General features: G+C 45.9%; 1 protein-coding gene and 1 long non-coding RNA gene across 5 annotated transcripts in view; one reads left to right on the top strand and one right to left on the bottom strand.

Annotated features, from left to right (window-relative positions):
* LOC144379936 (uncharacterized) overlaps window positions 1-10,652 on the bottom strand; it is a 32,663-nt gene extending 22,011 nt beyond the window's left edge. The window contains exons 1-3 of the long non-coding RNA XR_013443496.1: window positions 10,332-10,652; window positions 9,400-9,539; window positions 9,072-9,187 (exon numbers count right to left, since the gene is read on the bottom strand). This is a non-coding gene — a long non-coding RNA (uncharacterized LOC144379936). The remainder of the gene's footprint in view (window positions 1-9,071; window positions 9,188-9,399; window positions 9,540-10,331) is intronic.
* An 87-nt stretch (window positions 10,653-10,739) lies between these two features.
* On the top strand, window positions 10,740-21,630 carry RFC5 (replication factor C subunit 5). Of its 4 annotated transcripts, none has more exons than XR_004914463.2 (11): window positions 10,740-10,930; window positions 12,835-12,899; window positions 13,168-13,304; window positions 14,465-14,544; window positions 15,225-15,298; window positions 16,493-16,652; window positions 17,437-17,518; window positions 17,793-17,922; window positions 18,531-18,594; window positions 19,641-19,695; window positions 20,737-20,796. XR_004914463.2 is itself a non-coding variant. In XM_036083362.2 (11 exons), exons 1-11 carry the CDS (start codon window positions 10,866-10,868, stop codon window positions 20,831-20,833), a joined length of 1,023 nt encoding a protein of 340 aa, XP_035939255.1. In that variant the 5' UTR covers window positions 10,740-10,865; the 3' UTR covers window positions 20,834-21,630. The 4 variants fall into 4 exon arrangements, 3 of the variants coding, with proteins under 3 accessions (XP_035939255.1, XP_077917044.1, XP_077917043.1); XM_036083362.2 differs by having other exon boundaries at window positions 18,531-18,608; window positions 20,737-21,630; XM_078060918.1 differs by lacking the exon at window positions 18,531-18,594 and having other exon boundaries at window positions 17,793-17,957; window positions 20,737-21,630.
* The last annotated feature ends 173 nt before the right edge of the window (window positions 21,631-21,803 follow it).

The following is a 21,803-nucleotide window of genomic DNA, read 5'->3' as shown; positions in this document are numbered from 1 at the left end:
TGAACGCCCCCCCCCCCCCACGCCCCCATTCCAGGCATCGCATAGTTGGTGGCACATTACAGGTGTTGATAAATGTTTGCTAAATGACTGATAATGAATGACTCATGGGGAAATTTTACTGCTTCTGGTTAATATACAATGCGTAGGTGCAGTCTCATGTTGAATATTTGGTTCCACTGACAATGATAAAGAGAAAAATCGCTTACCAAGATGAAGACATCCTAGTTTCTTTTTCAAAAGTACTTTATCTATTTTAAGAGTTGTTCTTTTCTTGTGTTTATTAATTTATTTGTGGCTTTAATCAGGGTGAACCAATTTATTTTAAATGAGTCTTTAATAAACCAATTATCTGAAGCATTTGGGATCTGATCTTGTTTGTTGTTTCTGTTGACTCTTGCTCATGGTGGATTGCTTCCTTGTGTGTTTTGTAATTTCAGACACATAGATCTTTATCTGTGGGAATCCAGTACATCTAGACTGAAGGTTTGCCTTCCAGAGTTTGTTTAGTTCATTTCTTGGCTTGAAGGTTCCCCAAGTGTAAATTTGAACCCTAAACCTGTATGAATGTAGTCCTATTGTGACGAATTCTAAGGGGGCATTTCTTTCCCACTCGGGGTCCAGAATAAAAGAAATAAGCTGCCTTGGGCGCCTGGGTGGCTCAGTTGGTTAAGCAACTGCCTTCGGCTCAGGTCATGATCCTGGAGTCCCGGGATCGAGTCCCGCATTGGGCTCCCTGCTCGGCAGGGAGTCTGCTTCTCCCTCTGACCCTCCTCCCTCTCATGCTGTCTCTCATTCTCTCTCAAATAAATAAATAAAATCTTAAAAAAAAAAAAAAAAAAAGAAATAAGCTGCCTTGTTATCTCCCTATGTTGGCTGGATGAATTTTTCTAGTCCCTCCACCCTTTTCCCTAAGGGTGTAGCTCTTTGAGGGTCTTTGTGTGGAGGCCACAGTTCCTTTCCCCCAAAGTTTTGTCCCCTGTCCTTTGGGACTTTTACAACTGAAACCCCTCCCCTGCTCCATGGAGACAATCCTTACGAGTTTGGTTTTCACCATCTGTTTTTCTGACTTCTGAAGATTATTCCTGTTTTCTGGTGGTGTTATATTTTATCCAGCATTATCTGGACGACTATTAACTGGGGAAAGTTTTTACATTATCTAGTCCAAAATAATGCCCCAAAATGGAAACCCAGTAGACTAGTTTATAGATCTTGCCCTCAGTCTGTGTGCCTGAGTCTGTTTTTTTTTTTTAAAGTCACTTTGTTCTCCTGTTATTTTCTGTATATTTACCACTTTTCTCCTATTCTCTCCCTCATTTACAACAGTTACATTACAGAACAAAATGCCTTATGCTAATAATGTCTCATGTATAAACTAGACTTTTCTTCCCTGAGTATTTGGCTCCTATTACTGGTTCTTTTTCACCTCCTTTCCTAAGTATCCTTTTATGTAATTTTCTAGTGAACAGGCACCAAATATAGCTAGTATCTGATCCATATGTCACCTGCTAATTTAAATGTTCTTTTCTTAAAAAAAAATCTATCCCAATTTTGCAGATGAAAAAAAATCCTGAGGTCGAAAAAACTGCTAGCAATGTTTCCATACATACCATTGTCAAAACGCTGGCAAATTTGGTAACATGAGGTGGCCAAGTTTTTAAAAATTCAGTACTAGTATTGCAAGTCATATTATAATTTGAATAAGAACTCTAACTTGCTTAAAACATGTTTTAGGCCTAGATAATTTCTTTTGGTCCTAGGTCTAGGAATACATGCACACATGTATTTCTATTGATATACAAGTATATCAAGTGTACTTTATACAGGCAATATTTGCAGCCTAGGAGTGCTTCACAGAGGGTCTGGTTTGTAGGGCTGTTCCTCCTTACTGGTAGCTTCCTTGTAATTTCTTTTTCTTTTCTTTTTTTTTTTTTTTAAGATTTTGTTTATTTGAGAGAGTGCATGTGCATGCGCAAGAGAGAAAGAGAGAGAGAACATGAGCAGGGGGGAGGAGAAGAGGGAGAGGAAGAAGCAGGCTCCCCACTGAGCAGGGAGCCCGATGTGGGACCTGATCCCAGAACTCTGGGATCATGATCTGAGCCAAAGGCAGGCACTTAACCGACTGAGCCACCCAGGCGCCCGCTTCCTTGGAATTTCTCATTTACATAACAACCAAGTAAAAATGAGATAAGTATTGAAGAAACTACTTTTGTCATTGTTATAGTCAAGGTTACACATTAGCTAACTTATAAATAAATCACTCTCTGTGACAGAAATATTAGCAACTGAGATAGTCTATAAGTGCAGCCACAAAACTTTTTCAAAAGGACTTTTAGAAAATTCCCTTAGTTATGACAGCTTTGGTTAATGAATATTCTACTTGTCTTTTCCTTTCAAACTCCAAAATGTTTTAAGAGTTGGTAAATCCCAATTTTGAGGATTTAGAAAATTGTCACTCTGGTGTTATCTATTGCTGCTACGTAACAGACCACACCTAAATATAATGGCTTAAAATAACAATCATTTTATTTGTTTGTGAATCTGTGGGCCAGGAACTAGTGCAGGGCTCAAAGGGACAGTTCCTCTGTGTTTCACATGGTGTTAGCTGGGGTGGCTTTGTCTGGGGCTGGAGGACCCAAGATGGCCTCGCTCATAAGGCTTCCACTGGAATGGCTTGAACAACTGGGGACTGCATAGGACAGCTGAGCCTCTTTCCTTGTGGTGTTGGCTGGACTCCCTCATGTCTCTGGGGCCTTCTGGCTGTCACCTGAGTTCCTGGAGTCCCCTTCCCTTGGCCCCTTTCTCCCGCAGATAAACCTGGACTTCTTGACACGGCAGATGGTATTCCCTCTAGTCAAAGTGTAAACTTCCAGGCCTCAGCTTGGAAGTTCTGGAATAGCATTGCCGCCACATTCTCTTGGTCAAAGCAAGTCAAAGACCAGCCTCCAAGGAGTGAGGAAATAGACTCCAGTTCTTGAGAGGAGAAGCTGCATGCACCCCGGAGGGATGGGAGGAATGGGCAGCAATCATTTTTGCAGACAATCTACCACGGTCACTTTATTTATGTATTTATAAATAACTGGCACCCAATCTGTTTAGGAAGTTGCTACAAGTCAAAGGAGAAGTTTATCAACTTATAGCTTAGTACCAGTATTGAGATAGTTTATAGTAGTTGGGACTAAAGATGTCACTGTTCTTTTTCAGCACTTACAATTTCACATGAGAAGGACTTGCTTGGTTAAAAACAGTAAAGCTTAAGCTAAAGTCACCCAGTCCTTAAGATCTGGGGGGATCTTTAGTTCATTACCTCTGTGTGTGTCTTCTCCCTGGTGGTCACATTGGAGGAGTACAGGGAGACATGAATAAATGATCTTATTTTCTTGTTCTCATAACACCATATTGCAGGCTTGGACCAACTTTCTAATCCCACTAATTGTTTTTTAAAGAAATGACACGATTTTGATTTTGCAAATTCTATCACACCAAGTTCTCCACAATCGGGTACACCAAGATCTTACCATTGAAACCCTTCCTGGTGTTAAGCAGATGGATAATTTTGAAATATGTACGTATGGAATTAAGTTCCACGACTATCCAAAATACGCCAACCATTTCCATGGCATTTGGAATTATGCAATGGAAAAACGCTTCCAGTGATGCCTTTTTATGTGTTAATTTTGCAAAATTTATTCTTAATTATAATTTCAAATCACCTGAACAACAGAAGAAAATTAGAAGCTGTATCAAAACCAAGAACTTATTTGAATTTAGCATTAAGAAAACATTTTAAATTAATAGATTGGCACAAACTGAAGATAACCCATATTTAACAAGCCAGTTCTGGTTGACATTTGCCAAAATATGACATACTGAATATGTTGTTTTTGTCCAATATCCCTTAAAAATTTAAGAAAAAAATTAAAGCAGAGGGTACAAAATAATTTATTCCCATGAGATTCAGGAAACTTTAATTAATACCCCTTTAAAAAGGAAATTTGCTTTCATTAATTTTTTAAAAATCTGTTCTTTAAATGACCTTTAAATTTTAAGACTTTTTCAAGACACAATTGTCCAATCTTCGTATTAATGAACATGCCAGATATTTTAATTTGCTGCACATCTGCCAAGTATCTTCAGTTTGGAATAAGATTGAATTCTAAGGTACCTCCCTTTAAAAAAATACACTTTCTCTTAAGTTGAAAGAATTTTTAAAAGTATGTTTTGAACATCTATATCTTTGAAACACTTAAAATATCTTCGAGCTTAAAAATTCTCCACATTGACCTGGCGCAGCCTTGGCTCTTCTTGTTTTATTTTTCAGTATTGCATATATTTAAAATAAATGTATTTTTTAAAATCACATTGCCATTGAACTTGGGCCAGATGCTTTGAAAGAGTGAGTTTAGGGGGATTGGAGGAACAGGACAAAATGTCTATAAATAGCAGTTCTTTGTGTAGCATCTACTGTATAATAAAGTGTTGTGTAACTCTGCCATGCAACGTAAATAATGATAGTAATTTGCATTTTCTTATTACTATTCATCCTCGAATTGAATCTGCAGTCTTTTGCCAATATTAAGGTCTATTTCTCACTTCGCTGCATCCCCCGGGGTCCCTGCTATGATGAGAGAGGGGAGAGAAACGGTCCCCTTGTTTTGCACAAAGATTGTACAACAGGTACACACCAACTGCTTTTTGCCTTGCAATTCTGTTCCATAGACCCAACGGCAGTGTGGTCCATGGCTGGACCAGCACCGAACAGAGCCAGGATAATGGAACTAAACTTCCATCCCCTCCTTATTAACACCTTTTCCTCTTTTTCAATCAAGATGGCCCCAGAGATTCTAGCCCAGGGCAATTATGCTGGGCTCAAACTAGAGGGAATCAGGGAAGACTCCAGAAGAAGAAGTATTTTTAAAATTTCACAGCCCAGAGGGCCTATTATTAGGTATAATGTGGTGGAGAAATTAACTGGACTTACTTTCTACTGTAGACTCATCACCAAAAACTAAGGGTTTTGGGGTTTTTTTTCTTTTCCCCAAAGCAATTAAGCCTCAGAGTCCTAGAGCATTGGGTTTGCCTGGCTCAGGGGAGACTAGGAACTTTGGGACTTGGAGTTGAATTACCAAAATGCTAGGCCCTTAGCAGGGAGGAGGTGGGAGCGTTACGTGAGAGACCAGTGGCCCTACTCCCTGATGAATTCCACACTAGAGATGCAGAACAGCGGTGAGAGCAAGATGGTGGGAGAGAGATACATTACGTGGTATCTGGGGCTTCTCAGCTGAAATCTGCACACCGGCTGCTTGGAGACCTTGTTAAAATGCAATTCTGATTCAGGAGTCCTGGAGTGGGTCCAGAGATTTTGCATTTCTAACAAGCTCCCGAGGAGTGTTGATACTATTGGTTCTGGAAACTCACTTTGAGTTAGTAAGTGGGTGAGGAGGAGAAGGTGGCAGAATTTCAAAGGAGGGGCACAGGGAAGTCTAAACCTCAAACCTGATGACAAAGAGCATCTATTCCAACAGACTATAGGAACAACTGAAGACTAAAAGCCCTTCCTCAAATGTTCTGGCCTATTTCCCCACAACCTCTTAGCCTTCTTAAATGACCCCAGGGAAGGGAAGGAACCCAACTCCCACAGAATGAATTTCCAAACTCCCTTGGCTTGAGGAAGAGACAGTGGAGGACCTTGAGCCACATTATATGTAATTTAGAAAAATTAAGAAATGTGAAATTTTTTGAGCCCATGGAGCAAATTCATATGAATCACCCTTTCAATCTCAAACTTAAAGAGCATCAGATTCAGGAATCGAAAAATAACCATTCCTTAGTTATTCAATTAACACACATTAGGGGATGATGAATGGATTTCCCTAAACCCTGATATGGGGCATTCTGGGGTTTCTGACAAGAGAAAGTCATTGAAGGGGGAAAGGGCCCCAAAAGATCTGAAGATTTACATTCCTTATCAGTCAATGATTTTGCTGTGGTCACCAAAGAAGATGGCCCTTCCTCTACACAAACTCTTCAAATTGCCCTTTGAGATTTTTTCCTCCTTGAAGTCCTTGCTCTTCATTTAAACATGATTTCACCAGTATAAACATGCTCAGGAGAAAGACCCAGTTTGATTTTCTTCTGCCAGCATCTTCCAAAGATAGCCTCGCATCCCATTCTCTCATAAGAACAAATCTTAAAAATAAACTAAGGCAGTAAGTGCTGTGTCCAAAGCCAAGTTTGTTCCAAAGCTAAGAGTAATAAGATCCAGGGCTCCCTTTCCCTAATTCAATTTTGAGAGCAAATGCCTTTCATTGGTAATTTTGTTTGTAACTTCTGATCCTGCCATCTCTAGGACCTACTGTTTTATTAAAGCATTTCCAAATCTGGTTCTGATTACATAAGAGAAGTTTGTGCCTATGCTCATCAATGTCACAATTCACATGGAGATACCAGCTTGATTTACCCTTATTCCTCCAGAATGTCTACAATCTAGGCAGAGGGTGAGAAGAAATGACTGTATCTTTTGCCTGATCATCTGTACTTGAGAGAGAAAAAGTCACAAAATGACCCAACATTTGTGCTTGACCAGCAAGTTTTTTTTTTTTAATTAGTTGCCAATGTTTAACATACCATAATTTCACATAAAAATCTAAATTTCTGATTTCCCTTAAAAAAATCATACGTTCTGGCAACTTTTGGCTGCCGTCCGTCATGGCTGAATACTGGCAAGTGAACATTTGTGATCCTTTGGTGGCCAGCATCTGAACCCCTCTCCTATCTATATTCAAGGATGTCCTCAGTTTACAAGTGGTGGGAGGCAGAAGTCATTTCCCGCCATTCAAGCCATATACCAGGGACTGGCCAACATGCAACCCCCACCTGGACAATTAGGCATGTCTCCCCACACTTTTAATGGGGCGCTAGTTTCAGTTAGCATCCACTGCAGGACAGAAGTGGTGAAATCTTTCTGACGGTGGAAATGTTTGGGAAAGCGACATCCATTGCCTAGGGGGGCAGCGGGGGCAGTGGCCCCTGAAGGTCGGAAGCAGCTGCACTTTCCTTATTGGTTTTCTTCCGTGGCATAATTTTGACCATGGTTTCAGTTCCTTGGCCTGTCTTTGTTCCATTTTCCAAGCCGGGGTCTCCAGCCTTCCGACTGATGCTGAGCCAGCCAATATTTCGCTACTACATTCCTTCTCTGCTTAAATCTTCCCCCTGCAAACTCCGCCCCCTAGCGGCAGGGCATAGATTCCACCCAGCCCTCTTCTTTATGTACTAACTCCTAGGCTGCTTAGAGATGTGTGAGCTTGTAATTTGGGTCTTTATCTCTTTCTCTTCAAGGTGACAGAATTTTTCCTCTGGGAGAGAGGCTAAAGATCGCCCGTGCAAGGATCCACGAAGTTCATAAGGAGAAAACTTTCCCAGAGCCGCCTCGCCCCTTTTTCCCCTTTAAGCCAATCGGGGGCTAGGATTGCTGTGATTGGCTCACAATAGGCCCTAGTACGATTTTAGCGTACTATTATCACCTGGGAAGCTTTTTAAAACTGCTAGTGCTTAGTCCCACTCCCAAAGGCCAAATTTAATTGGTCTGGCTGGGCTTCACGTATTGGAATTTTGTAAAATCCTCAGGTGCTCTTAATGTCATCCCTCTCTCTAATCCAGCCCCCTACCCCTGCCCATTTCACAAATGCCAATACTGAGGTCCAAAGACACCTAAGTAACTTGCCCAAAGGACTGTACCTTCAATTAATTCAATTAATAACAAAAACAGAAACACACAAAAGCACACATACACACACACGCACACACGCACACACACACATATTATACGGACACCTCTGTTTTTCCAGAGTATGCAAGTGAGTACCCATTCTCTTTCTTAGAAAGTGAAGTCATGGTGAGCTCAAGGACTGAGAAGCAGGAGGAGTGTAGGGCAGTGGTTCTCAAACTTGAGTGCATCAGAATCCCCTGGAGGGCCTGTTACAGCACAGATGGCTGGGCCCACCCCCAGAGTTTCAGATTCAGTGGTTTTGGGGTGGGGAGAAGAATAATTAACATTTCTAACAAGTTCCCAGGGGATGCTCCTGCTGCTAGTCCAGGGACCACACTAGCTGAGCGGCTAAGAGTTTGGGCTATAGAATCACATAGTCCTGGTTAGATCCAGTTGTGCCCCTTACACCAAGTCACAAAACCTACTAAACTTTTGGGCAAGTTACTTAACATGTCTATGAAATGGGGCTAATGATAGTGGCTCAGGCTTATCGCAACAAATTATAAAGTGAGTGTAATAAACATAAAGCAAAGCACTTAGAACAGTGTCTGGCCCATAGTAACTACCTAAAGAGTATTAACTATTGTCATTCATTCATTCATGGAACAATTATTAATTGAGTGCTTCCTTTGAGCCATGCACTGTTCCAGGCACCAGGAATCTATTGGTGAATAAATCAAAGCCTTGCCTCCCAATGAGCTTAAAATCCACTGGGGAGGCACACAACACATGACCTTGTAAATATATAATATAATGTCACACAGAAGAATTCTGCATTCCAAGCAAACTGAACAGCAGGTGCACACAGTTTTATGAGAACTTGGTCCAGTCTCGTTCACATCTTCCAGCTCAAGGAGGTGGTGGCATCATGTTTCTAATGTAAAGGCCCCTTAGCAAAATGGCTATATATATGTCATTTATATTTTTATTCTGTAGACTTAAAATACATTTTACAGGGGTGCCTGGGTGGCTCAGTCATTAAGCATCTGCCTTTGGCTCAGGTCAGGATCCCAGGATCCTGGGATCGAGCCCCACATCTGGCTCCCTGCTCCGCGGGAAGCCTGCTTCTCCCTCTCCCACTCCCCCTGCTTGTGTTCCCTCTCTCGCTGTGTCTCTCTCTGTCAAATAAATAAATAAATAAATCTTTAAAAAAATACATTTTACATTGTATATGTATATTGATATATATTATTTATGTTTTATATATCAATAACATATATGTATAATTAATATATTTTGTATTTTAAATATGTTTTATATTTTTATATTCATATTTATATTTTATATATCCTAGGAATTGGCTCACATGATGATGGAGGCCAAGAAGTCCCACGATGTACTGTCTGCCAGCTGGAGACCGAGGAGAGCCAGTGGTGTTATTCAGTGTGAATCCAAAGGCCTGAGAATCAAGAGCGCTGGTATCTGAGGGCAAGAGAAGATGTATATCCCAGCTCAAAAAGAGAGCGAATTCACCCTTCCTCTGCCTTTCCATTCTATTCAGGCCCTCAGTGATGAGGGATGAGGGATGATGCCCACCCGCACTGGTGAGGCGATCTTTACTCAGTCCAATCTGAGTAAATGCCAGTCTCTTTCAGAAACACCCTCAGAGACACAGCCCCAAAATAATATGTTACCAGCTCTCTGGGCGTCCAGAGTCCAGTCACGTTGACACATGAAATCAACCCTCGCGGGCATAGTCACACCAGCCAATTCTTGAGTAGGTCTTGCTTGAGAGGAAACATTTGAAACAAGAACAGGGTGGGTGGAGAGTGTCCTAGAAGGGAAGGAGAGAGTAAGGCGGCAATGTACCTGCTGCTTTACATGTGTGATTTGATCCTGGCAGGCACCTTTGGAGTAGAGATTATTGGACACGGAGAGAAGCGAGATGCCCAAAGCTAAGTGGCAAAGTGGCAGACTAAGGATCTGAACAAGCAGAGTTAAGAGCTGGCCACTGTCACACCACAAGCCACATCTGACCCTCCCCCCTTCTTTTGACTCTCCAGGCAGGGGCTAGCGAGAAGCATAACCACCATCATGTATTTGCCCCACCGTGCCTCTGCTCTGTTCCTAGAGCAGGTGCCAGTGATGTAATAAGGTGCAAAGAGCAGGTGTTTCTGAATCAGAACACTTCTGACCCCAGCCCAGCCTCCTCTCTTCTCCCTATTGTCTTTCTCAACACGTTAAAAAATAAAAATTAAAAAAAGCTTTATTATGGATAAAGTATGTAATCTGTAATATGTAATATACATACTCATTGCTGGGAAATACAGACCAGCGAAATAGGAGAAAATCAAAGTGGTCCATAATCACCTCATCGCAGAAAAAGGCACTAAAATTTCCATACTGGTTCTCCTGTCTTCAGGTCATAGGGACCCTGTCCTCTGTGCTTAGTGACCAGCCCTTTCCAGTTACACATATTAACTTAACTGGGAGTTTATTTTTTGTTTTCGCTCTGGGGTTGTTTCTGGAGCTTGGTTCTTTAGATTTTGTTGGGTGAGGGGCATGGCTTGGGAGGTAGATTGGAATTGTGTGTGTTTGGAGTTGTTTATCGATTCGAAGTACTCACCTCCCAGCTTATTTCGAGGCTTTTTTCCTAGGGCATCTATATTCAAGAACTGGCCCTGTCATTTGGGGCTGTTTTTCCTCGGGGGGTTTTCATCGCTGGAGGCTCTCTGTTCCTTTGAACGGTAAGTGTTTGAACTTTGGTGGGAGCTGAAATTGGCTTTGGCCGCGAGACTTTAGTTTGTAATGATGACTGGCGGCTGCAGGGGGTGACCTGGCCTCTCTTGCTTCCCCCCGTCCCCGGGCTCAGGAAGCCCCGCCGCCCCGGCGAAAGGGCCGCGCGGGGCTGGAAGGGCGGACCGGGAGGGTGGCGGGCGGCCGGCGCCTCCCGGTAACCTGGTAACCGGCGCCTTGGCAACGGGGAAGGGGGCGGGACCTAGGGAGGAAGTCGGAAGCAGGAGGCTACATCTCGCGAGAGTTGCTTTTGCGCGCGAACTCTAAGTGCCCGGGTCCCGGGGTCGGGGCGCGGCTAGTGGCTGTGCAGGTCCCTCGGGGCCGCGACGATCCCAGCGGACCCGCACACCTTTATCACCCCGCCATGGAGACCTCAGCGCAGCAGGAGCAGCAGCAGCCCGCGGCGGCCAAGATCAGAAACCTGCCCTGGTAGGAGGAGGCCCGGCTGCCGCAGGAAGGGGGATCGGTGGCCGGGTGGGCCAGCGGCCAGGCCGCAGCCCGCCGGACCTCGCCCCACCGCCCCTGACCTGCGGCCCGGACCTCGCCCCAGAATTTCGCCTTGACATCCCCAGCTCCCCAGTCCCCTCCGTTCTTCTAGGATTTTTGCCAGGCCTTCCCGCTGCCCTACTCCCACCGCCGCCATTCGTTTTACGCACCGGGTGACAGCCCGGGGGTTAGATCCCGCGTCTTCTGACTTCGCATCGGCCTTCGTGCCAAAATGCTCTCTACTCTTGCTGGAATCTTCAATGCAATTATTGCTCAAATTCTAAACTGAAATAATAATGACGATAATAACGCTCCCCAGTTAAGTTGTATTTAAGTGGCTTCCTACTAGATTAGCAAGGACCCTGCTAGATGTTTGATCTTTACAAAGAGCCTAGGTAGTTATTGTTCCAGTTGTAAAACCAAAAAGTTAAAGGACTTGCCTAAGGTCCGGAGCTAGAAAATAAGTTGGGATTTGAACCCAGGTGAATTCAGAGCTTGCACTCATAAATAACCATCCTACTTCCACAGCTGCATCTGAATGATGTTTTAGGAACTGAAGGGATTCGGCTTGATTTCTTCAGAAAGGTCCAAGTTGGTCTTTTTTTTTTTTTTTTTTTTTTTATTTATTTGACAGAGAGAGACACAGCGAGAGAGGGAACACAAGCAGGCAGAGTGGGAGAGGGAGAAGCAGGCCCCCCGCCAAGCAGGGAGCCCGATGCGGGGCTCGATCCCAGGACCCTGGGATCATGACCTGAGCGGAAGGCAGACGCTTAACGACTGAGCCACCCAGGCGCCCCCCAAGTTGGTCTTGTTTAATAAGGAGTTCAGTTTGTTTTTATCGTGGAAAAAACACATAACATACAGTTTACAGTTGTAAACATTGTAAAGTGTATAATTCCGTGACTGAGTACGTTGAGAACGTTGTGCTACCACGTTACTGTCTAGTTCCAAATTTTTTCATTTTACCCCAAATGGAAACTCCATACCCATTGGCAGTTACTCCCCATCCCCACCTCCCCTTCCTCTGAATTTGCCTGTTGTGGATATTCATATAAATAGAATCAGTATGTGGCCTTTTGTGACTGGGGGCTTTCATAGGATCATGTTTTCAGGGTTCATCCATGTTGTAGCAGGTGTGGGTGCTTCATTCCTTTTTATGGGTGAATAATATTCCATTACATGGATAGACCACCATTTATTTATCCATTCATCTTCTGATGTATATTTGGGTACGAGTTCAATTTTTTTAAAAAGATTTTTATTTATTTGAGAAAGAGAGCGAGCATGAGGCGGGCGGTGTGCAGAGAAGCAGACTCCCCGCTAAGCAGGGAGCCGGATGCAGGGCAAAATCCCAGTACCCTGAGATCAGGAACTGAGCCAAAGGCAGACATTTAACCGACTGAGCCCCCCAGGTGCCCCAAAGAGTTCAGTTTTTAATTTACTTTGAAATAGTAGGTGCCCATCCAGGTTGAGATTGTTTATAGGCAGACAGCTGGAAAGGTGAAATTAGAGCAGTGCTATTGGCATTTTGGGCTAGATACTTGGTGGGGGCGGGCATGGTGGCTGTCCTGCGCATCGTAGGATGTTTAGTGACAGCCCTGGTTCCTATCCCCTGGAGGCCTGTAACACCCTCCACCCAATTGTGACAACTGAAAAGGTCTCCAGGTATCACCAAGTGTTTCTTGAAGGACAAAATTGCCCCTGGTTGAGAACCAGTGGTCTGTATTAAAAGTTAAAGGATTTTATTTCTCTTCCTCTTTTCGTTAGGATATGAAAGGATTCTTTTGCACGTGACAGCATGTTCTTGCGTTTGTATATATTGTAATCCATGCTAAATTGTATTTCAGGGTTGAAAAGTACCGGCCACAGACACTGAATGATCTGATTTCTCATCAGGACATTTTGAGTACCAGTAAGCATCCATGTGTCAGTTGCTGTCATTCTAGTTGGAGGACCTGTATAATTTCTTGGTGATGTCTCTGCTGAGTAATAACCTTGAAGTATCTGACTGAGCTTTATGGAATGTTGCCGTAAGAGCTGAGTCCTTCAGATTTTTCATTCCTGCATCTACCTCTGATTTGAACGTAGTGTTGAAGTAAATTCAAGCCAACTCAAGGGCCCACGGTGAATGAGGCAACTCTCGGAAACTGATGGGGTCTCTCTTTCTTCCCAACCCTCAGTTCAGAAATTTATTAGTGAAGACCGCCTGCCCCACCTGCTTCTCTATGGTCCTCCAGGGACGGGAAAGACCTCCACCATCCTAGCCTGTGCGAAACAGCTATACAAGGATAAGGAATTTGGCTCCATGGTCTTGGAGGTAAATAGGAGGATTCTTCTTACTCTGCAAAGAACTCGAGTCTCTTAGTTCTCTTAGATTTGTCTTACTTTACAAGTAAGTTGCTGTGCTAGAGGTGGGGAAAGGAACAGACATAAAATATCTCGAGTGGCTTTTATCTAGAATTGACACTTGGGTCTGGATTCGCATTAGCTAGAGGGCAGTGGTAGGGCTAGATATTTTTCTTTGCCTTTGCCAACTTACACGCCAACACTCGGGTCACTCAGTGAGTGGTCACTCGGTGGCTTGCTGTCTCCTATGTGCCTGTCCACATTTCTTCTCCATGTGGCTCCCCCCGTTCTTGCCCTGGAAGGCTGAGCTGTATTGACTACAGGCTGCCTTGTCCTTTGGCTCCCCCTGGTTAGGTTTGGCCAATAGGGGCCCTGGCAGGAGTCGGGGGGAGGGAGAATGATGCCTGGTTCTGTCTTGGGGGTCACCACAGGCTGACAGCATCCCCACCCGCAGGGCAAATCCCACAGCCTTCTCCAGGTGCCAGCACCACCCCCCGGCCCACTCACCTCTCAAGACTTGGGGCTGGTAATGGGCCCCAGCAGTTGCAGAGGTATTGCATAGCTCTTGTGGTTACCCCACACCCCACCGTTTAAAATGTCTCTTCATGTAATTCTCTTCAAATCACTGAATTTGAGTATGCCATCTGTTTGCTCTGAGATTTGACTGATACCCTTAGATTACAAAATTTTAAATATTGTCTACTGCAAGAAAAAAAATGTCTAGCTTATTTTTTTGTTATAGATCTTAGAACCTTGCTGCCACCAATGTTCTTACTTCAGTGTATTAAAGACTGGGTAACTTCTGGGTTGCTCTGGGTTTCGGTAGCTAAAATTAGCATGATTCTGTTCATGCCAGAGGTGCTGTTCACTGTGGCCAGGCCAATTAATTATTCTGCCAGAGTATGTCAGCGGTTGTCCTCGAAAGGGGGAGGAAACACAGTCATTTGCCCTTCAGAATGTAATGGAATGGTGTAGCGAGTTGTGAGTTTTAAATACAGTTGTGATCTTGGCTTTTTAATAGTGTTTATCTCGTAGGTGTCGTTAGACCTAGAGACCTAGCTTGCCAAGCTGGATTGATGGAAATCACCAACATGTTTCTAATTTACTCTGGCTTCTCTCTTTCACACTTAGCTGAATGCTTCAGACGACCGAGGAATAGATATCGTTCGGGGACCAATCCTGAGCTTTGCTAGCACAAGGACAATATTTAAGTAAGAATTATTTGCATAATTTCTCTCCCTAGAGAGTCTGATCAGTGAAATGACAGAGCTTAATTTTTTTAATCCTCCCCTTTGCTAGTCTGTAAAGGTAACAAATGATTGTCAACAGTAGCCGTGAAAAAGAGGTAAAGTACAAGGACGCTAGTAAGAAATAATGTAAATATCAAAATAAAACATTACCTAAGTCTATATTAGCAAGTTCTTTGGGAAGCATTAACTCATTTTATTAGCTACCCGAAGACTGAGGACATCCTAAGACCAGATGAGCTAGTTTGAATTTAAACAAAAATGAATTGAGATTGGGATGGACAACGGGGATGGTGGTAAACAAAGGAAAAGATGAAAAGACAGGCATGAGTGAAGGGCGAAGGTGGTGGGAAAAAGCAATGCCACGCCCCGAGTAACAGGATACCCAGTGTGCGCAGAAGAAAGGCAGAGGTGCCAGAGGAAACAATGTAACAAAAATACCCAAGTCAGACCTCAGTCCCTTTAAGAGTGGGGAGTGACGGGCATGTCCTCTGTGTGACCACAGATGTCTGCTTCGCTCAGAGGTCGAGGAGGAATGGACTCTCTGAGGCAGGGCCTTACGGCACAATTGTACGTGTAGGTTTGGGCCTGGAAGTGGAGGTGAGACTGAAGAAATCTTCAGATGGTACCATTTGTTTTCCTAGGAAAGGCTTCAAACTAGTGATCCTGGATGAAGCTGACGCCATGACTCAAGACGCCCAGAATGCCTTGAGGAGAGGTAAGAAGAGCTCCCAGGGATAGTGTGTTGGCTCAGGAGTGCCTTCGGAAGAGAATTAGGAGCTTTGGACATGAGACATGTCTTGGCTTGTTGACCATTTTCATCTTCCGGCCCAGAGAAACCTGCTGACCTTTCTCTGTGTGTAGCCAACCTGACGATCTAGACCAAAGCTCTCTGTGCTGGGGGTTTCCCCTTTCAGCAGCTTAAAGATAGAGGCCCTGGTGGGACTTTTAATTCTGACGAGACCCTGGTGCCCCATCCTCCTCTTCCACGGGGTTCAATTTGGGGTTGGGAATTTGTATTCTTAGAAAGAGTGGGGGAGGTATGGAAAGTCTGTCTTTCCTAAACTGCTGGGTAGACTTTTCTGCTCTCGGTACCCTGAGATAAGACAGTAGCCGGGAAAATAATACTGGAAACGTAGTCGCACTCAGAAAGCTGACATGACTTCTCTATTTGCCAAGGGGCTGATCTGGCAGGGAAGGAGAGTATCATGTGAGTTGTCTATCTTAAGGGCCCTGGTGCAGTGGATTTCTTTGAAAGGACACTGGTAATCTCTCGCATTAAGATTCTGAGGTAATCAGCTAGGAGAGAGGAGCGGTCTTGCAGATTTGTGGGGAGAAGGAGTGGGTTTAAGAGGAGGAGGACAGTTAGAGTGTCTTCTGATCTTAAAAGCTTTGGCAGCCTTTCTTCAACATTTGCTCTGCACAGTGACTATCAGTCTGGGCAGGTCCCCGTGCAAGAACATCGGGTAACTACAGAATGCACCCGGTGTTTCCTAAGCTTTCTGAATTCGAGTTAGCACTCTGTCGAATGCTCTAAGGCTTCGAGACAGAGTCCACTGGGAAGTCCGCAACAAGCCACCCCCCTCCCCCACCATTAGAAGGTGGGGCATCATCAACCTGCCAAGTGGAGTTTTATGCAAAAGGACAGGAATATGGCAAGAATGCCAGAATCATGGCACATTAGAAGGAAGGGAAGCATTTTATAAAATCCCGTCGAGGTGGCGTGTCCATCAGCTTTGGGGAGGAGCGCGGCTGGCGAAAGTCCTGGCCAACCCGGCCGCAGCCCCTCACTCCCGGAGCTCTCCAACCTGTGGATGGCCTCCGCTTGTGCCCGTGAGCTCGGAAGAGTGGGGCCTCCAGGGCTCTGGAAGGCTCAGAACAGACAGGAGCTGGTTTTCTTTTCCCTTGCCAGTGATTGAGAAATTCACTGAGAATACCAGATTCTGCCTCATCTGTAACTACCTGTCAAAGATCATCCCCGCCCTGCAGTCCCGGTGTACAAGGTTCCGATTTGGCCCCCTGACTCCTGAACTCATGGTCCCCCGCCTGGAACACGTCATAGAAGAAGAGAAGTAAGTACAAGGGAAAGCAGGAAAGCCCAGGGCCTTAGGGACTGGGGGGTTGTGGGCAGGGCCCTGGGCTGGCTGGCGGGTCTGCAGTCGAAGGTGATAAGGCGTGTAAAGAGCTAAGGAGGTAAATAAAATTAAAAAAAAAAAAAAAAACAAAAAGAGCTAAGGAGGGTGCCTGGCACAAAGTCAGCATCGGGGTCTGCGAGCTGCTATCCTCTTCCCTGGCGTCTCATGGACAGTCTTCGTAAAAGGCACTTGGTTCCTCTCTTGATTCCATCCTCCTCCCCTGGAAGCCGTCCTGACTTCCTCCTACTCTTCTTTTGTCATTGGCAACGGCGTGCTGCCAGAGTCTCTTCTGCTAAGATGCCTCCAGCCTTTCGGGACTAGGAGGGAAGGTACTGAGACATTACCTTCTGTGCCGTCAGTTGCCAGGCCCATAGCCAGCCCAAGCTGCTGCTTTGTGAGAGGGGCTGGTCTGCCTCCGTGACTGCAGCTCTCGCCAGCGCGCTTGCCTCTCGGAGGACAGAATTCAAAGCCCGTTGCTCAACACAGCAATGCTTGGGCCTCAGGGAGGCTCGCTCCCGACTTGGGAGTGGGCGGTGACTGCTAATGTGAAGCCCACAGCCCCAAAGACCAGAGTGAATTCGAGAGCCCGCCATAGATCGGGAGAGTACTGTTTACTCTGTCCTTCCCTTTCCTTTCATTATTTCAAAGCCTTAGTCATCCCCTGGCTGAACGCTCGTGCTCTCTCGGGGCCCCTGACCTCCTCCTGCCTCTTTCCTCTCAGAGTGGACCTAAGTGAGGACGGGATGAAGGCCCTCGTGACCCTTTCCAGCGGAGACATGCGAAGGGCTCTGAACATTCTGCAGGTACGTTGGAACCACTGCAGCAGGTCTCGAGCCGCTGCTTCGGAAGAGGTTTTCAAGAAAGACAAAAGCAGCACACAGCCAACCTATAATTCAGAAATCGAGAAACTGGTAAGATCTCGATCTCCCCGTGTACCGACGACTTCCCCCCACCTCGGGGTTCTGAGTAACTGGGAGAGTAACGTGCTGCAAACCAGGGAAAGCTAGGGAAGGCTTCTGGAGCCGCCTGCAGCGTGGTGGCCGCTGTGACAGCCACGATTCTCCCCCTCCTGCGCAGAGCACCAACATGGCCTTCGGGAAGGTGACGGAGGAGACGGTCTACACCTGCACTGGGCACCCCCTCAAGTCCGACATTGCCAACATTCTGGACTGGATGTTGAATCAAGACTTCACCACAGCCTACAGGAGTATCCTTCCTCGGGTGCTGCCGACGCTGCGGGACGTACGTGAGGCCCGAGCTCAGCCCGGGAGTCCAGGCTGCAGCCGGCGTCTACACCCTGCTGGCCAAAGACGGTTGGCTGCTCGTGGGTCCGGGCCGCTTGCTGTGGGAACAGTGTCTGGGGGTGGGGCGGGTCCTCGTCTTTGATGCCCTAAAGTTCTTCCTGAAGGACTCTGACGTGGGTACAGCTTGAGGCCGCCTTGCTCGCGGGTGAGAGCAGCAGTTAGACCTTGGGGTTGGGGGCGGCAGGTGCGATCATTCTTGAGTGGCCGGCGCTACTCGTGTTTGGCTGTGAGGTTCAAAGCCGGGGCGGTGACAGGAGGCCTTCTGGGGGACGCATACGGCTCTGCCCTCTACTAGACGGAGACAGTTCTATCGGAAAGCCCCTGTGGAAGATGCAAACCTAGGAAAGGCAAGAATTGGGGCCCACTTGGCGCAGCTGGATTGAGAGCAACTGCCACGGTGGGGTTAGAAGCCCTCCTTCCAGAAGTCACCCCCACTGGAGTTGGGATTCAAAATTCTGTGCAGCGCGTTTGTTCCGGAAGCTGGCCCTTTGCCTTAACTGTTCCTCTCTAGATATTATGGAGTTGAAAACCCTGAAGGGGTTGGCGCTGCCGGACATCCTGACAGAGATACACTTGTTCGTGCACAGGGGTAACTCACGGTCTTCCCCAGTCGCGAAGCTGCGGGAGGAGGGGAGCGGGGCAGCTGAGAGCGGGAGCGAGGGAACATGAGGCTTCGCTTTCGAAGCAGAGAAACGGGAACGAAGTATAAACCTGGCCCCGCAGTTTTCGTTTTCTCTTGTTGCTGTTTACAACTTTGTTCCAAAACGACTCTTAACCTCTGAACTTCCTGGGCAAGCAGCTCCGGAGGGCTAACTATCTCCTCCGAGGGTTTGTATTTTACAGGAGTAAATAGTATGTTTTAATTCACGTTTCTAAGGGTACTTCCCCCCAAAAGGAGAGAAAGAGGAGGAACGTCTATCCACGGGGTAAAGCAGAGCAGCCTTAAGTTCCACACTCGGCCGTATCTTCTCTACAGAGACCTGGTTCTCAACCTTGGCAGCACGTAGGCGTCACCCCAGACCCGTTCACTTGGCCTCTGGGGGGAGCTGGGCATCAGGATTTTCTCAGGTTCTCCGGGTGACCTGCCGCACAGTCTCCTCAGAGCAGCCGTCCCCCTGCCCACAGCCGGCTGCACATGGACAGTCGGGTCCGGGAATGTTCTGCCCGTGCCTCGCGGGCCTCCCCTGGGCCGACTGGCGTGGTAACTGCTGCCCACGAGCGTGGTCGGCTGGAGCCCAGCTCTGCACTTTGATTGTGGAAAATGAATATGAATAGAGATTTAGATCAGTAGATTTGTTTTTAAAATCCGGACAGCGTGTGAGAACTTGGCTTCACTCCTAGAGTGAACTTGGTTCACTCCTAGAGCTGCCCCGTTGCTAAAGCAATATTGGTGCCTCTTCCGGGTTCTTGGGATCGCTTTGGAACCTGCTCACAAGATGGATAAAAACTGAACTCATCCATGTTCACTTCCTTAGAGGTGTGGCAGCCAGTGACCTGAGGCCTCCAGACAAGTGTAGTGTCCTCTGACGTTTAAGTTCATAATTGTCATGGGATTTTTTTTTTTTTTTTAGTAGTAGGAAGGGGCAGACCCTCACTGATTTGATTTTGTTTCTCCCCACAGTTGACTTTCCATCTTCAGTTCGAGTACATTTATTGACCAAAATGGCAGACATAGAGTGAGTACTTCCCAATTTTGATTCCTTTCTTTTTTACCCTGTTGTGCATTTTTTCTTTCTACTTGCTTGGTTCCAACTTTCTTGTCTACCTCATTCCTATATGGCACAGTCTAGTTTTTGGTGGGATCACTGAAAGAAACATGGGAAGGGTATGACTTGCTTGTTTAAAGAATACATGAACGAACACAAGGACAGGTTCGGCTCAGTAACGGACTGGGAGATAAAGGCCTCTCCTTAGACCTCAAAGGCTTGGTCCACATTGGTTCTAGAAGTGCCGTTATCTGGAAGGCCTGCTTCAGTTCTGACATCTAGGTCATTTGGGGACAACCAGCTATCCAGCTGTTATTAAAGCATTTTGGCGTAGCAAAGCATATTGGGGGGCAAAGTAAACAGAAACTCAATTTTCCACTTTGCCTGGTTCCATAAACAGTTATTAGCCCCCAGTGAAGCTGGCAGCTATCATTTAAGTGGACAGAAGCACTGGGTTCTAAACAGATGCCAACACGGGACCAACTCTAATTTGCTCTCACTGGCTTTCACACTCACATGAGGTCACTTCTCCCTACGTGACGAATCTCATGATTTTGCTTTCACTGGCTGGGCACTGGGAAGGTGGCAAGATGAACCACTAGTGTCCTGCTTTACTAATAACTAGACCACAGAACCACAGTCCCCCATTCTCAAGTGAATTAAGAGGAAGGAAATCTCTCAGTACATTTTGTGAGTGAAGAAATAAATCCTTATCACTTAAATTCTGTATACGTCTAGACGGCTAGCACAAACTTCCGAACACTGCCATTGATAACAGTTTTTTTAATTTAATTTTTCCTTACCAGCTTGAGTGGAATTTATAAATGAGTGTTCAGGGCAGAAAGGAGAACGTCAGCGGACACACTGAAGATCCTTGTCCAGGATCAAGTTTGATTGCCTGCTTTCCTCCTTCGGCACACTGTCCCCGTCTTTGCTGTCTCTCGTCCCCTTGTCAAAAGGCAGCTGTCCCGTGATACTCTCTATTCTTACCTTTTGTTTGACTTCTTTTAGGTACAGACTCTCTGTTGGCACCAACGAGAAGATTCAGCTGAGTTCCCTCATTGCCGCTTTCCAGGTCACCAGGGACCTGATTGTCACAGAGGCCTAAATGCTGAGCCTGATTGCTGCGATTCGCAGGCCCCACGGTGACTGGACAACAGGGGACTGAGTTATGGCTGGGGACTGAAGCCCCGATCACCCCAAGCTTTGGAAAACCCTGTTCCAGGCCTGGGTGGGCAAAGGTTTAAAAAGTACTGTGTTTGTGGCCGTTTGGAGCAGGTACAAAACAGTTTTAACACCCAGCTCTCTTACTGCTGCCCACTTGTGTGTTAGGGCGGAAAAGAAAGCGCAAAAAGATTTTTTTTCTTTTAGCCTTAAAGCTTTTATCATTCCGTTGCTTGGATGACAGGAAATGTGCCTGCCCCACTTTGGTCTAGAACCTAAGGCTCCCCAGTCTCCCGCGGTGCCATGTGTTCTAACTCCAGGTAAACAGAACAGCTCCACAACTAAGTGCATAAACCTAATTTGCAGCCCGGTCTCTGGATCTGCTTTAAATAGGTGTCAATGAAAAAAAAAAAATAGGTGTGCGTTGATTTCTGGCCCAAACTATTGTACTCCTATAAACGGGCTCAGTTAACTGTCTTCCTTTAAAAACGTCTTTTTATTTCTCCTCTACGAGCAGGTTCCTAATTGTGGTGAGACAGCGAAGCGTCATTTTACGCCCGCGGGGGGCAAGGCCGCGCAGTACTCCCTTGTTAACGCAGGCAGGGCAGATGAGCCTGGGCCGGGCACCGACACATGCGGGAAGGACGGGGCCCTGTGGACAGGGCAGCAGTTTCTTTCACAGCAAACAGGCTGCCCTTATGAGTGTTCTTCTCCATAAAAAATAAAGCAGCTTGCACGTTGGCTGTTTACGAGCTACTCTTTCCTTCACCAGTTGGAAAGATGCTGACTTACCTTGCGTTTATGTGAAAAAGCCTTTCCCCCCCCTCTGCTATCACAGAACAAGCTTACTTCGGAGGCTGCTCTCTATAAAGGTGTCAGCTTCTCAGACTATCAAAAGGGAGAGGTTGGTTATT

The sequence above is a fragment of the Halichoerus grypus genome, chromosome 13 (assembly GCF_964656455.1).
Source record: "Halichoerus grypus chromosome 13, mHalGry1.hap1.1, whole genome shotgun sequence".
Classification (NCBI taxonomy): Eukaryota; Metazoa; Chordata; class Mammalia; order Carnivora; family Phocidae; genus Halichoerus; species Halichoerus grypus.
The sequence above is the reverse complement of the archived record's forward strand: the minus strand, read 5'-3'. Positions and strand labels throughout refer to the sequence as shown.